General features: G+C 35.1%; 5 protein-coding genes across 5 annotated transcripts; 2 read left to right on the top strand and 3 right to left on the bottom strand.

The window, feature by feature from the left end:
• Nucleotides 1-282: 282 nt before the first annotated feature.
• Nucleotides 283-1,500, bottom strand: RO3G_08013 (uncharacterized protein; the record flags this gene model as incomplete). Its single annotated transcript, XM_067662603.1, has 8 exons — nucleotides 283-298; nucleotides 482-518; nucleotides 574-762; nucleotides 812-895; nucleotides 1,024-1,077; nucleotides 1,270-1,315; nucleotides 1,375-1,404; nucleotides 1,462-1,500. 8 exons carry the CDS (start codon nucleotides 1,498-1,500, stop codon nucleotides 283-285), a joined length of 495 nt encoding a protein of 164 aa, XP_067518704.1.
• Nucleotides 1,501-2,898: 1,398 nt separating this feature from the next.
• On the bottom strand, nucleotides 2,899-3,396 carry RO3G_08012 (uncharacterized protein; the record flags this gene model as incomplete). Its single annotated transcript, XM_067662602.1, has 3 exons — nucleotides 2,899-2,984; nucleotides 3,041-3,114; nucleotides 3,245-3,396. The coding sequence occupies 3 exons, from the start codon at nucleotides 3,394-3,396 to the stop codon at nucleotides 2,899-2,901; spliced, it is 312 nt and encodes a 103-aa protein (XP_067518703.1).
• A 3,081-nt stretch (nucleotides 3,397-6,477) lies between these two features.
• Nucleotides 6,478-8,420, top strand: RO3G_08011 (uncharacterized protein; the record flags this gene model as incomplete). The annotated part of the gene is made up of 5 exons (XM_067662601.1): nucleotides 6,478-6,847; nucleotides 6,905-6,993; nucleotides 7,049-7,109; nucleotides 7,169-7,367; nucleotides 7,418-8,420. 5 exons carry the CDS (start codon nucleotides 6,478-6,480, stop codon nucleotides 8,418-8,420), a joined length of 1,722 nt encoding a protein of 573 aa, XP_067518702.1.
• Nucleotides 8,421-9,948: 1,528 nt separating this feature from the next.
• Nucleotides 9,949-12,294, top strand: RO3G_08010 (uncharacterized protein; the record flags this gene model as incomplete). The annotated part of the gene is made up of 5 exons (XM_067662600.1): nucleotides 9,949-10,059; nucleotides 10,114-10,173; nucleotides 10,213-10,371; nucleotides 10,424-10,627; nucleotides 10,813-12,294. The coding sequence occupies 5 exons, from the start codon at nucleotides 9,949-9,951 to the stop codon at nucleotides 12,292-12,294; spliced, it is 2,016 nt and encodes a 671-aa protein (XP_067518701.1).
• Nucleotides 12,295-12,614: 320 nt separating this feature from the next.
• RO3G_08009 (uncharacterized protein) lies at nucleotides 12,615-14,980 on the bottom strand (the record flags this gene model as incomplete). Its single annotated transcript, XM_067662599.1, has 5 exons — nucleotides 12,615-12,632; nucleotides 12,708-12,970; nucleotides 13,035-14,631; nucleotides 14,693-14,808; nucleotides 14,878-14,980. The coding sequence occupies 5 exons, from the start codon at nucleotides 14,978-14,980 to the stop codon at nucleotides 12,615-12,617; spliced, it is 2,097 nt and encodes a 698-aa protein (XP_067518700.1).
• Nucleotides 14,981-15,007: the final 27 nt, after the last annotated feature.

The raw sequence follows: 15,007 nt of genomic DNA, 5'->3' as shown, positions 1-15,007 counted from the left end.
TTTATTTCCGGATGGTGTAGTCAGTAGAGGGCGAAGGACTTTAGTGGAATATGACAACAAAAGGAAGGATGTACTCATTGCATTTGCATTGCTGCTATCATCGCTGCAGACGTATTTTAAAAGGTTAAAAGTGCAACTCACATTCTGTGTTGTTAGTACCTGTAAAGATCCCAAAATAGTAGCCCACCCCCTGTCTGATTGACTGTTCTTTTGTTTACTATCCCATCCAAATAATTTTCTGCCTCTATTCTCCTTTGAAGTGATGGATCTGGATTTGAAACATCAAACAGAACTTGAGCTAAAAATATATAAACAGCACCATACTTTTAAAAAAAGAGTTAATAAAAGAGACTCGACATAGAATAATATAGTTGCCTTATTATCCCAACTTAAAGGTTCGGTATGATTGGTTCGCCAATCTTTTGATTGATAAAATCCCAATGCATCTTCCAAGTATATCTTGTTTTTAGTTGACTCATACAAAGCAATTGAAGAAAGAATAAGATCATCCAAATAATCTATTCAAAAAGGAAATATTGTAAAAAAAAAAAAAAAAAAAAATCCCGTGTTTACCTGTGCTCCCATAAAAGCCCAAGAGGGTTGGAACAGAAAAATGATAGCGAATGGGAACAATCGATTTGGAGCAGTTGTAAAGCTGGGTACTGTGTGATAATAAGATGTCTGCATAACTTTTATCATCTTGATTACCCGTGACAGATCCAAGTAAACGGAAAAAGGAAGATGCAGTAGCAAAGGCAGCCGCTATTTCAATCATTGTTTATTTTCAGTGTCGTTTGAATAGTTTATTTACCTGTCATGGATGCAACATCAGTACCAAAATGCGTTTCATTGATTTGATAACTTGGTCTTGGTAAAGGAATTCCACTGTCAGGGCCTAATAGAACGATTGATTATTTATTTTATTCCCTTTTTTTTAAGTACCAAAATAATTATTATCTAATTGAACATCTCCTATCTATCATTTCATGAAATAAGGCAATTTTAGTCTTTTTCATTCATTACCTGAACATAAAGCGTACAAGCTTGTGGATGTGCTTTTATCATCCAATCTGTTGCCTATACAAGAAAGTTTTACTATTTTTGAAAGACTCGATTTGTACAAATTAAAAAGTACCCATTTCAATTGATCCTTCAGATAGCCAGTTTGATTTGCTAGTTCATACCCTTTGAAATAGTCGATACCTAAAAAGAAGGATATCAACAAATAAAATCATCAAATGATAAATACCCCCCCTCCCCTTTTCTTACCACCCCAGCTTAGCATAAAAACAGAATAACTCAGGGGAAATGTGAACTGTAAAAAAAAAAATGTTTTTGAGTGATGGTTTGAATATCGAGATATGTGTTCTAAACCTTCAAGTAATCTCCAGCATCATAATATCCCTACATTAAAAAAGCAGCAAATCAGACATTTAGCTATTTGCTTCTTGTTATCATTACCCCAGTCAAGTCCAACTGAACATCTATGCCATCCGTCATAGCTGAATCATGCCGCCTAATAATGTTTGTATAAGAAGGGGAAAGGGAATAGATGAATAAACACTACCAAGGAATGCGATTGTTCTCTGGTAATTTTCCAGATCTTTGTACTTCATAAAATAATATGGAATGATTCAAGAGTCTCACGTATTCTTGATTTGGTGACTGAACTGTTGTGATGTTGTTAATAGTGATAGAGGCACTACAGAATACAATAAATAGTAATTGAAAAGTAAATACATTAAACATGACTTGAAATAGATGGAGAGAAAAGAGAAGGGAAAAAAAAAGAAAAGAAAAAGAAAGCGTTATTTATATATAAAAAGAAAGACATTTGAACATGTATACAGCGTGTGTATATGTGTACTTTTTGTTTTTTATATTCAAATCTTCTTGATGTAATCTTTTACTATTAAACATAAAAATATGCAACTGTATAAAGGCACACTCGATAAGAATCTCTTTATTTTAAAATAGATGGATTTATTGTATTAATTAAAAACAGCAAAACAAAATTGCATAAAATGAAAACAAATTTTCCTGTTCCTGCTTCCTTTTGTTTATACTTTTATACCATTGCATCCACTCTATGCAATACGTTTTCTTAGTATTCATAAAGTTCAATTTCAAATTATTTCCTTTTTCTGTTTTTTATCAAACATGATTAAAAAGCTGATGTTTTAATAATAATCTTAGAATTAAAAGAAAGGTTGAATCTCAATAGCACAATGCATAGTTTTAAATAATACATGGTTTTGTTGTGATTCAAGATCTACATTCTGTATATTCGATATATCCACACTTTATCAATACATCTTTCCACAGCTCTTTAGTATCATTCAATTTTCCATTCACAGACACAGGCAATAATTGTTGTGGTCGCTCATCAGCCCAATAGCAAGATTTTGAACTGTTTTCTAATTCGATTCTATCTGTAAAGCATAAATACAAAGGCGTTAAACTTCCTTCCTTTGGAGTCAGCATGATAAAATCAAATAATTTAGAAAATAACTTTAAGGTGAATATGGTAGTATGATCAAACAGTTTAGTACGAACAGTTCCAGGATGATAAGCTTTATATATGTTAATCATTATAAATCGTAATAAAGAACAGGTTGACTTACAATATACTTTTATCGCTGGATGAATCAGTGACGAAAGATGTTGTGCAAGATGAGCAATACATGATTTACTATAGGCATAATGATCCAATCCATTCAAGGTATATGGCTTGAGTGGAGTATCTGTTTCCAAATGGTTAATGGCATATAAAGTGGAACTTGACGCAAATAGGATTCTACTGCCTTTTGTGTTCATACAAGGCAGCAGTAATTTTGTTAATAGTATAGGGGACAAGGAATTCTAATGTGTATCATATTTTAATCTAATGTAAACATACTATGCTATTCCTCTTACAATCTGGCATTGTGATTCGAATCCATCCTCTGTCTTCAAATAGGGCACATTCATTATACCAGCATTATCTATAAAAAAAATCAATACAATTGCTAACCTTTTCTTTTGTATGAGCTTCTTTTACTAATTAATACATCAATTTTTCGTTCTGATAATTCAAGCTTTACTTCTGAAGCAAATTTATAAACAGAATCGAAACTAGCAAGATCAAGTTCTAACATTGAAACTCTACTTTGTTTTACAACAAATGCTTTGACAGCTTCTTTGCATAATGTTTTAGATCTTGTTCCTATTCACAATGGTATGAATAATCTTTTTTTTTTTTTACACAAAGGCATTTGTATAGTTCAAACCAATAATAACATGAAATCCAGCTTGAAGTAAACTTCTTGTTATTTCTAGACCGATGCCTGAATCTCCTCCGGTAATAACTGCTGTAGGTGTTTCGTTTTTATGTTTTTCTTTGTAATGGGCAATCATTTGTGAAATCTTTGCTTCATTCTTTGTACGTGTTGTTGAGTTCGAAATCAAGCCTCTCTTGTATATTGCAATGTATATTGTCTCCATTATTCCAATGACATAGACCTTCAAAAATATAGGAATCCACAGAAAAGACTGTTGACATTTCAAGTTTGTTGTTTCCAAGACATATTCTTTGAACGGTCTATTGTCTCGTTGGCGATTTTGTAGGCGAACTATAAAGAATACACCTATTACAAATATACAGATGCCAAACAAAGTTGACATTTCCATGTCTTGTTTGCTAGAAAGAGAGAAGCTTTTGTTACACACACATTATGTGATAAAAATGTCTAAACTCAATCCAGTGTGACGCTTTTTGTTAGGAACTCTTATCACACATTCGACATAAAGCTTTTCATTTTCTCTTTTTCAATAAACATGGAGCAAAGCATTATGACTATTGGAAAAGTGGTAAAAAAAGATTTTTGAGTGTTTCTCGTGAATCAATTATCCATTCAAAAAATGCGAAATATACTTTCTACGAAATAGCGGAATTGTTTGATTTACATGTATTAAGAATCTGTATAATTATTCGTAAATCTTAGGAACTTTCAGGAAAACTTAAAAAAGTCACAATCACCTAACCTCTTCTTTCACTGACAATTCTTTTTCCGTTATTACTTCAACTTGTGTTGCTTTACATATACGTAAAGAAGGTTTCAGGTCTAGCTTTTCAATTTGCTGAAAATATGGCAGGGTTCTTTTATTATTCTCTGGGAGAAGCGCTCTAAAGAACTTTATTTAGTCTTTGTAGAAGCGATGGTTGCCAAAGAATGGTGTATGTAGCCAAGACGATACACTTCCTGTAACGCACAGTATCAATCACCGAGATTCATACCTACCAATCTATGATTAAGTCTATTATGGCCTAGGGCTGTATGTACATCCTGCTCGAGAAATCGATCTTTTGACTAAAGACAAGGTATCAAATGGCCATACTCCTCAACAGTATTGCGCTTTCATCAAAGGATCATGTAAGGTGATGGGAACAGGAAAGAATGTTGACTACACTCAACGAGTAACCAGTTCAAAACCTTGGTTTGAATGTGTCCGAAAGCATTTGGGAAAGATTGAAACGATGAGCTTCAAAGGGAAAGGGAAACGTTAGAAAGATGATCTTATCGGTGCCTTGAAAGAAGAGTAGAACCTGTGCTTACAATGAAACAAGGTATTTTGTGGAAGAAATGATTTGAAGATGTCGAGTTGTTTTGAAAATTTGAGGATTCGCAATAGCTTGTTGGCTTTGAATCTTCTGAACAGATTGTCTACCATTCGCTGTCTCCCTTTCTCTCTTCTTCAGAATATTCCATGCTTACAAGAAAAGAGAATCTAAAAGTTTAGGGGCTAACAATTATGTATATTAGCCCTTCATCAGAATACATTCATTGATTATTGAATAGGACAGATTAACGATTTTTTGGGTGTGCACTCTTTCAAAAAAATTATTACAAAAAGTTCTGTTAAGAGGAGATCCTATGAAACTGTAGGTTCATATTCGTACTAAACAATCTCTATCACAAAACTTGTAAAAGAAGCCTTTTTTTTTTTTTTTTTTTTTTTTTTTTTTTTTTTCCAAGGGGTTCTTGCAAAAAAAAGGACAACATAAAAGCCCTGGAAAAGAAGCCAAATATATGCCGCCTTGCTGTTGATTCAAAACAAATGGTTATCTAGTTCAAGTTTCGAAACAGCTTTTGATAACTTTCATTGAAGTGCAAAACGGTTGTTGTTTCCACTTGAAGAAAAACAACAGGAATAAAAATAAAAAAAAAAAAAAAAAAGTTGTGTATCAAACTGGCTTATTGTTTATTACGTTTATTCCTTGATAAGTGATGATGTTTTATTGAATTAGAGAATACTTTAGCATTGAAAGTGTTAGCAGAGTACAACAGAAACTGTAAATAAACTCTGTAAATTTAACTGATCTTTCTATTTTGATCTTCCTTTTGCTCTTTTTTATAACCGCTTTCATTACATAAAAACACTAGATAAATAGGATTATGCAAGTTTAGAAGCATAAGGTATGTAATTGGCTGAATCGATGCTTTTGATTTTTAAACTGTATTGTTTGCATCTTTTTTAATTTTTCTTTTCTATGTCAAAAGGATATTGATAAGCAGATAATTAAAGTGTAAAAAAAAGACGTGTTTCTTCCTTGAGGTTCCGGTACAAACGCTATTATCATTTCATCTTTATCAGCAACTTTTCAATAAATCCTTTTTTAAATGAGGCTGATCTTCGTGTAACTGGAAAAGATGGAGCTAACATGATTGCTGATTGTTTGAATAGGATCAACTAAACAATATATTATTTATAAGCCTATAAAGAGCATTCAAAAAATAGTGGGATATTTTTTATAGATGATCATACCTTATTTACGCAGATGTACGGTGAATTCTCATTCAAGTCCTATAAACGAGTAATACGATTTAGGAATTCAATCAACACATACAACCATGAAACATTTTCTACACTTGCTTTTTTGACTCCTTATTTAAACAAAAAATCCTAAGCCTTAAGTCTCATACACAAATAAAACAGGTTCCTGCGATAATTTTTAAGATTATTCCATGGGGCTAAACAAGATTTGAGCACAACAATGATAAAAATGATTTGCAAAGAGAAAATAAAGAAACAGATGAAACATCCTTATGATCTTAATTGAAAAGATGCATTTTATTTCTGTCATACTTTAAAATCAAAAGGAATAGGATTTCCCACAGGGAGAGATCAACTTGATTTAATGTTCATGATTTGCATAAAGAACTAGGGTAGGACGAATACAAGTTTTATTTGAGTTGAAGCACATGACAATTTAAATTTATCAAATACTGTAATTGGTATCTAACACAAACAATATCCTGCACTTTTTTTATTATTATTTCACCAATGCATTTCGTATGGAACAGGCCATATAAAGTCATATTTTCACATATCATTTTGGGATGAGGGGCGCTACTTAAAAAGATTAACTTTAAGGCAACCATTTCTCTCTCTCTCTCTCTCTCTCTTTTTTTTTTTTTATTTATTTCTTTATTCCAAATGTTGTCTTCTTCTGCATCAGAAAAACACAATCAATCGATAGAGCATATCGAACAAAGAAAAGCCACCATTTTCGAATCAATCCATGCTCGTTACAATAAGGTCGATCCAAACTCTTATCTTCGACAAGAAAATGAAGGTTTCTTTAAGTATTGGACACGTCGTCTGGTTCAGATAAAACCAGTTGAATTATTATGGGGAGAAGCTGAAGGCACAGAGTTAAGGCGCGCCTTAAACACATTTCAATTGATCTTTGTTGGTATTGGTGCTATTATTGGTACCGGTATCTTTGTCCTTTCTGGTCAGGCTGCATCTAATAACGCTGGACCAGCTATTACTATCTCGTTCGTTGTGGCTGCTGCAGCTGCAGGTAAATAAATAAGCCATTGATCAAAGTCACTGGAAGACTGCTTACACATTTGCTCAGCTTTTGCCGCCCTTAGTTATTCGGAAATGGCCTCTATGATTCCCGTGGCAGGCTCTGCTTATACTTATGCTTATGCTACCATGGGAGAGGTATACAAAAAGAAAAGATAGTCGTGAAACATTAGACTGACCTTGTTTTGATTAGTTTGTCGCTTGGATTATTGGTTGGGATTTGATTTTGGAATACATGGTTGGTGCTGCAACTGGTAAAAAAAAAAAAAAAAAAAAAAAAAAAGGTTTACTTATTTTTTATTCTTGTTACTAGTTGGTGTTGGATGGTCAGGATATTTCGTAAAGTTTTTCAATGTAGCCTCAAGAGGTAGAATTCAATTTGGTGAAAACTGGACTCAACCTACTGTTGCATGGACAGAAAGTCCTCCGACCATTTCATATACACCAGGCCATTATTTTAATGTTCCAGGTTTTGTTGTTATTATGCTTGTTACAGTCGTTTTATGTATTGGGTAAAGATATAAAGAATGTATATTGTATTGTTTATTCATCTTTATTCAAGTATCCGTCAATCTGCATGGTTCAATACATTTGTGGTAAGCATCAAACTTCTTGTTATTCTCATCTTCATCTTTGGACTCTGCGGATATATGTATCCCCCCAATTATCATCCTTATATTCCTCCAAACACAGGGGATTGGCATTACTTTGGTGTTTCAGGTATCTTTGCAGCCGCAACAACTGTCTTTTTCAGTTACATTGGGTTTGATGCTGTCACAACAGCAGCTTTAGAGGCCAAAAATCCTCAGCGTGATCTTCCTGTTGGAATAATTGGTAGTTTAACAATCAGTACCATTCTTTACTTGGTCTTTTGTACCATCATGACGGGTGCTGCTAAATACACTGACTTTCTTCATTCTTCTGTCCCTGCTGTTGTCGCAGTCGAACAAGTAGAGCTTCGTACGGGTAAAGATTTTACTTGGCTGAACGTTCTAGTTTGTCTTGGCGCTGTATGTGGTCTGACCTCTGTCTTGCTCATCAACTTGCTCGGTCAATCTCGTGTGTTCTTTTCGATGGCCAAGGATGGTCTCCTGCCACAAGTCTTTTGCAAAGTTCACCCAAAATTCAAAACACCCTATATTGCTACTCTCACCATTGGTTTCATTACCGCTGTTCTTGCCGCTGTACTGCCAGTGGATTTATTAGGCAATATGACCTCGGTAGGTACACTGTTAGCCTTTTTTGTGGTTCATGTTGGTGTCATTGTCATGCGTTTTACTCGGCCTGACGCACCTCGTCGATTCAAAATCCCTGGTGGCAAATATTTCTCCTTGATTTTTCCACTCATCGGTATGTTCATTTCGGTTGCGTTGATTGCGCTTGCCGAAGTAACTACTATCTGGCGTCTGTTTGTCTGGATGGGTATTGGCTGGGTCATCTATTTCACTTACAGTATTCGCCACTCTAAATTCAATAAAGATCCTGTAGGTCATTTTCATCAAGTCAGTAGTGACAGAAATGATCACGTACAAGAATTCGAAGTTGCAAATCATTCATCAAAATAATTTGTGTAAAATACTTTATTATCATTAGTGTACAGGAAAAAAAAAAATCTAATAAATGGGCCCTTTTCTTTATTGCGCAGTAAAGCATTATTCAAGGACCAAAATAATACAAAGAATGAGGAAATGTAAACAGGATTTTTTATATCTTGAATCCCAAATTACGCATACAAGTAAGGTGAGCTTGAATAAGCTCTTGACAGTTTTCCTCTCCCTTTTCAAAAATACATTGATCTCGAGGTTTCTTGGTTTCAGGGCAAGCACAACATGGCTTAAGGGGTTTCCCGTCCTTACCGATAGGAAGCACGCCGGAATGTGTTGAGGTTGTCTTTACTGATTCTGTCATTTGTTGAAGTATAAAAAAAAAAAAAAAAAGAGAGATACTAGGGTTGCAAATGAGACAATAAAGCTATTTGGATTAATAATTTATTTTTAAAAGTCACAACATGTTTTATCCAATAAAAATAAGTTTTGGCAGAAAGTATGCTCTATACTTATTTATATCCATTGTATTTTTTTTTTTGACAAATACAAGCTTCATTAAATTGTACATATTCATTATTCTGATAGAACTTGAAGAAGTTTATCCCTATTTAAGCATCTTGGGAAATCGGCTCGGAATGGCCAGCTCCAAAATTAGCAGCCTTGTGTGTAATGTTTGTGCAATTTGCCATTATTGGGTCTCCTAGCAATGGTCTTTCACTTTGTTCACAATTCTTCTGTTGTATTGAAGGAGTTTACGATGGAGCAAATTATAAATTTATATTTTCTATTTTTTGATTTCTTAAAGTTTTACACGTCTTGTATATATCTATAACTAAATGATGTACATTCAACTTGTTTTGTCCAAGGCCATTTGACAGCAATGAGAGTGTTCTCAATCTATTTCTAATTTACATATCTACTTTGGTTATCTTGAGTTCAAATGGGAAACTTTAAGGTTATAATATACACTGGGAATAGATTCTGGATATCAATTTGCCTTTACGATTACTACTTTTGTTGACCTAGTATGTTTAGGCCTTCATTGGTTTTCCCTAGTATAAAGGATTGAATCTAGAACTTATCAACAAAAATATTCTTACACGAAAATATAGCTGGGCTTTGATAAGTGTTATTTTGTTAGCTCATTTCAATATTTATTCATCTTAATATGCTTAAATCAGAGTACATAACAACCAGTAAGAAATACTATTATGAATTTGTATCATTGTAAGAAACATAATGACTAGATGTATGAGAACCCACGTATTATTATATTTGCTTGCGTATAAATTCATTTTACATATCAGTATACTACTTAATAGCTTGCTGTTATACTCTATATAATTCAGAAGTTCAATAACACCGAAATCAAGTGCTGCTTATTCAGGGCAATCACAGAAAGAATTGTGTATTAAAGTTGGTGTATTGCCATAGCTTCTTGCACACTTGAAATTGTGCGAGAGGATCCCGACAATTTTAAATACCGTCCGGACTTTTCTAAAAAATGCTTATTTCTGACAAAAGTTTTTTCTTGTTTGTATTTAATATGTCAACAGCAGAGGAAAAGGCTTTAGCGGAACAACTTGCTGCAGAAGAGACAGAAAAGATCGATATTGTTGCTAAAGAATGGATTCAAGCAGAGTCAGAAAAAGAAGTGGTAAAATAAGTATTTACTGTTACTTTTAACATACATTAATATTACATACTATAGAAACGTATTCGAGATGTCGGTTCAAGTGTCATTCCACTAAAGGTTCTTTTTTTACATAAAGTAATACGAAATTCAATTTTGCTTATATGAACTCTATAGACGCTCAATTGTGGAATAATTCCCAACTTTGATAACAAGAAGCCAAAAGCTATCAATCGTATAGAATTAGATACAAATGTTGATTTATCGAAAATTCAACAAATCATGGTGTCACCAGCCATTCCTTATCCGCATAAAGAACAATTTAATTATGTGAATGTATGCTTATTATTTATATTATTACTCTAAATGTTAACCCTTGATATATTAGTTAATTCTTGTCACCGGACAACCTGTTCCATTTTTGGCCCCTTATCTTTATCAAACAAACTTAAAAGTGACACAACCAGAAAGAGAAGAAGACGGTCGTAAATATCCAAGTAAACAAATTGTGCTAAAGAATGATTTGAGAGAATACTTCTTGATCAACAAGAACGGTATTTGTGCTCGTTTTACTATTCATGAATACCACAATGTATAAATAAATAAATAAATATAAATGCGCCTGTGTAATTTGCTTTTTTTTATATCTTTTATGTGCTGTTAAAAAATGAAATACAGATTCACAACGTACAATGAAATGACTCCTAAAGAAAAGGTTTGTGTTTATATAAACAATAACAGGTCAATAAAAAAAAAGAATAATAAATTGATCACTAGGGCATCTTGCAACGTCAATTTGAAGCTTCACGATTTGTAAACCATCCACCTCATTTACCACCCAGACGTTTAGCTGTATTCGACTTTGACAACACATTGTTTTTCTCACCACAGCTCAGTCCAACCATTTGGCATTCCAAAATACGTTCATTAGTCACTGCCGAGAGTGTGTATGGACCTGGCTGGTGGCGTGATGTGCGCAGTCTAGAGCTGGGACCATTGGACGATCTCAAACAGACAGCTTGGAAAGGTTATTGGAATGAAGAGATTGTGAGTAAAGCACGTGCATGCATACAAGATCCACATACAATGACTGTTGTCTTGACCGGTCGACGCCACAACCCTTTCAGCCCACTGGTTCCCACCATGCTGGAAGCTAAAGGCCTCAAATTTGACTTGATTGGCCTACGACCTGACCCTGAGGCCGTGTCAGAATATCGTTGGAAGGTCGATGGTCGGAACAAGGAACTCAATTATAACCTCTCTGCCTCTGTATTTCAGTCAACGATGCATTTTAAGCAATGCTTTCTTGTCAACATTCTTCATCACGTACCCACCATCAAGGAGATCACCATGTGGGACGATCGCGTGCCTCATCTCAAACGTTTCAAGGACTTTTTGAACGCGCTTCACCGTAAAAGGTTGATTGATCGTAGCAGGATAATAGAGGTACCCTCGCTTCGACCCAAATACAATCCAAAATGGGAGAAGGATGTGATGACGCGGATTGTTGAGACACATAACCTGGCATTGTTAGCTAGGAACTGCGGAAAGACATATGGAAAGATAGATGATTCGCAGCCAAGAGAAGAAGATCCCTTGAGCATGACGGAAAAATATTTGGGATTCGTTCCAACCGCCGTGGCCACTAGTATACAGCTCAGTCCGGAAAGTATGGAGAGGTTAAAACAAACGTTTGAACCCTTGTTTCAAGAATCAATGGAGAGATACGGACAAAAGACAACGATACATTCAGGGGCTGAGAGTCCTCTTTTCTTTGGGGATTTTGTTCAGTTGGAGTCTAAAATTGTTCAACACGCTTGCTGTGGCAATTTAAACCAACATGTTTCTCTTGATATAATGGGCATCTCACAAACATCCTCTAAACCTTGGTTACTCTTAAAGGTAGCTATAAAGGGAGCTAAACGAGGCAATCATTATCATATTTTGCCCTTGTGGTACAAACCCTCTGAAGAAGATCTCGTTATAAGAAGAAGTCATCACTGGGTGGATCCTACCAATAGTCAAAAGATTCATATTGAGGGCAGGGTGGTTCATGAAAAGAGAATAACAGTTGTAGAGAGCACTCAAAGATGCGACTCGAATAAGAAACAAAATATTGATCTTGATGAGGATGCGATACATGCCATCTTAAACAGAGCAAGCATAAACTTGAAAAATCAAAATGATAGTGTACCCCACAAACGAGGTAGCATTACAAACAGTAATTCTGATCATATAAAAAAGATAAAGAATCATTAATTTATATAAAAAAAAATAAGAATAAACATTTATTATGCAATTAAAAATAAGAGGCAAGATATCTTTTTTTTTTTTTTTTTATTGTCATCTTTATTAATCCAAATGAGATTCACGCATTTTTAAGAAGGAGGGGCTATTTACATTTTTATAGTGTTTACATAGATTTCTATTCTATTATTGTTTGATTCTTCTTTAAACGTTCAACTTCTTTTTTCAAAGCCTCATTTTCTTGAATCAACTTTTCTCTTTCCTTTGAAGAAGACAACAATAATTGCTGAAGATGATCTATAGTCGAGTTTATATCTGTTGAAATTTGTTGGTTATGTGAAGGTGTTGTTCTATAATAAAATGACATAAGACATACTGATCAATTACGTATCATCCTTATTTTACCTGATCTCATCGGTATGTACATAATTTGGTTTTTTGGTGTCAGAAAGAGTACGACCACGGGAAGGCGGTCCATATAATACAGGCAAGGTAGTGAGTAGGCCTTGAAGCATGTTCTTTTGAATCTCAGTTTGCTTAAGCAATGATTCCATATGGGAAAAAACCATATGTGGGAAATTAGGATCAATAATTCGATTTGCTTGACCTCTTGAAAGCGAATTAGATGGTGAAATAGCTGGTGAAGGTGCGACAGTGGATTGTGGAGAGTCATGATGGCTCGCTTTTTCTAATAAAAAAAAAATAGTGGTTAAAACTGATAAATTACATATGAAAAATCTTTTTTTCTTTACCAGAATCACTGGGTGTATTTGATCCACCTGTCAATTCAAATCTACCCTTTTTACGACATTCGGGTGGTAAGATAGACGGTGTAATTTCACAGCAGGGTCCAGCCACTGACTCTGGTTTCTCGATAGAAAACCGACTGATTTTGCCATTATTATACATTGAACATTCCCTCGAGTTTTCTCGCGTCAAAGGTATACTGTGAAAGGACTCTGTCGATGGTTGTTGTTGATTTGCGAGTGTGTTGTGCTTGACTTCAAATCTTGATTTACGCTCCAGGGTACTATCCTGACTTGGCACACGAGAGATCGCCTTTACTTCTGTATATTGAGAATCCTCTGAGGCAGGCGTTGTAGGACGTGTGGATGCTGGTGTCTGGTTGACACTAAAACGACCCTTTTTCACTTCACCATCATGGATCGTACTACCTTGTGCACTACTGCTAATACTAGATATTGTGCCGTGTTGGCTAATTCCTAGACCAGTATAGGTTGCATCAACAGGGGTCGAAGCAGGAGGAGAATAAGAAGAAGGTGAGGAGGCATAAGGATCAATGGAATGATCTCCAATCACAAATCTAGATTTCTTCAATGTAGCCGGTATCTCGTTCAAGGGCTCAGTGATGATTGTTGGGGGTCGATCGCTCGCATCTTTTACGGTGACCTCACCAAATGAAATGTGCTTTTTTTCGTTTGGACCAACGGATTTCATCCTTTCCGGTTTAGGTGGATCTTCCTTAAATTTGACAACTGATCTCATTCGTTCCATTGGGCGTACAGTTTCAGTTACAGCAGGAGTCACAGCCGATTTAGGTTCTACGTCTTCTTCAAAATTCCACTGCTGATCCGTTGTCACAACCGAAATATGTTTTTGAGGCACCTTTTTATGAGGTCTTTGATCCAATGAGGGTACATACGCCAAGATAGATTTGACCAAGTAATCCCTTTTTTTGGCCTGCTTGAAAAATGGATGCTGGAGAAGCTTCTCGGCAGTGGGTCTCTTGACAGGGTCCTTTTGCAAACAGAGATCGATCATTTCTTTAAATGTCTTTGTGAACTTGTGTTTGCAGTTCTCCCTATCCAAAGTAGGTGGTGCATTCGAAATGGTCATCATCAAGACTTTCATCGGTGGATATTTAGCAAAGGGTGCACGACCTGTAGCCAATTCAAGTGAGGTAATACCAAAGCTCCAGATATCAGCTTTGTAATCATAGCCGGCTTGTTCCATCACTTCGGGAGCCATCCAACAAGGAGTACCAACAAAGGTCTTTCTAACCTCATTATTCTCTGTGAGTGAACTAGAAACACCAAAATCAGCCAAAAGAACAGTACCCTGATCATCCATAAGAAGGTTTCCTGCCTTGACATCGCGATGGATATGCCCATTTTTGTGCAAATAGATGAGACCCTCCAATGCCTGTTTTAGGATGGTGGCAATAGAGACTTCATCCAAACCCTCTGTGAAATAAGACTTCATGATGTCCAGACAAGAACCAGCAGCCAAGTAAGGAGTGACAATATAAAGTTTTGGTCCATTAACAAAGGAGCCATACACCCTCAATACATTAGGATGCTTAGATAATGCCATCAAAGCTGTTTCACGCTGCAAACAAAGAAAAAAAAAATTAATGATTGTGTGCTGATTAAACAAGAAATTAACTTACTCGAAGTTCATCAATTTGATTTCTTTCAAACATATCCAAATCAATGATTTTAATAGCTACCTTGATCTTCAATGGTTTATAAATTGCTTCATAGACAACGGCCGAAGATCCATAGCCTATGAGTTATATGTTCAATATAAAAAGGTTGTCACTTATTCAATGAGAGAAGGGGGGGGGGAATATACCAATAGGTTTTCCAATATCAAAATCTTCGTATTTATTAGCCCAATTGGATTCAGATGCCAAGTCTATTTCGGTGACAGGTAATTGTTTTTCACTGATACTCATGGAGCGATTCATCTGTTTTTGTTGAGC

This window comes from Rhizopus delemar, genomic scaffold (assembly GCF_000149305.1).
Source record: "Rhizopus delemar RA 99-880 supercont3.6 genomic scaffold, whole genome shotgun sequence".
Classification (NCBI taxonomy): domain Eukaryota; kingdom Fungi; phylum Mucoromycota; class Mucoromycetes; order Mucorales; family Rhizopodaceae; genus Rhizopus; species Rhizopus delemar.
The sequence above is the reverse complement of the archived record's forward strand: the minus strand, read 5'-3'. Positions and strand labels throughout refer to the sequence as shown.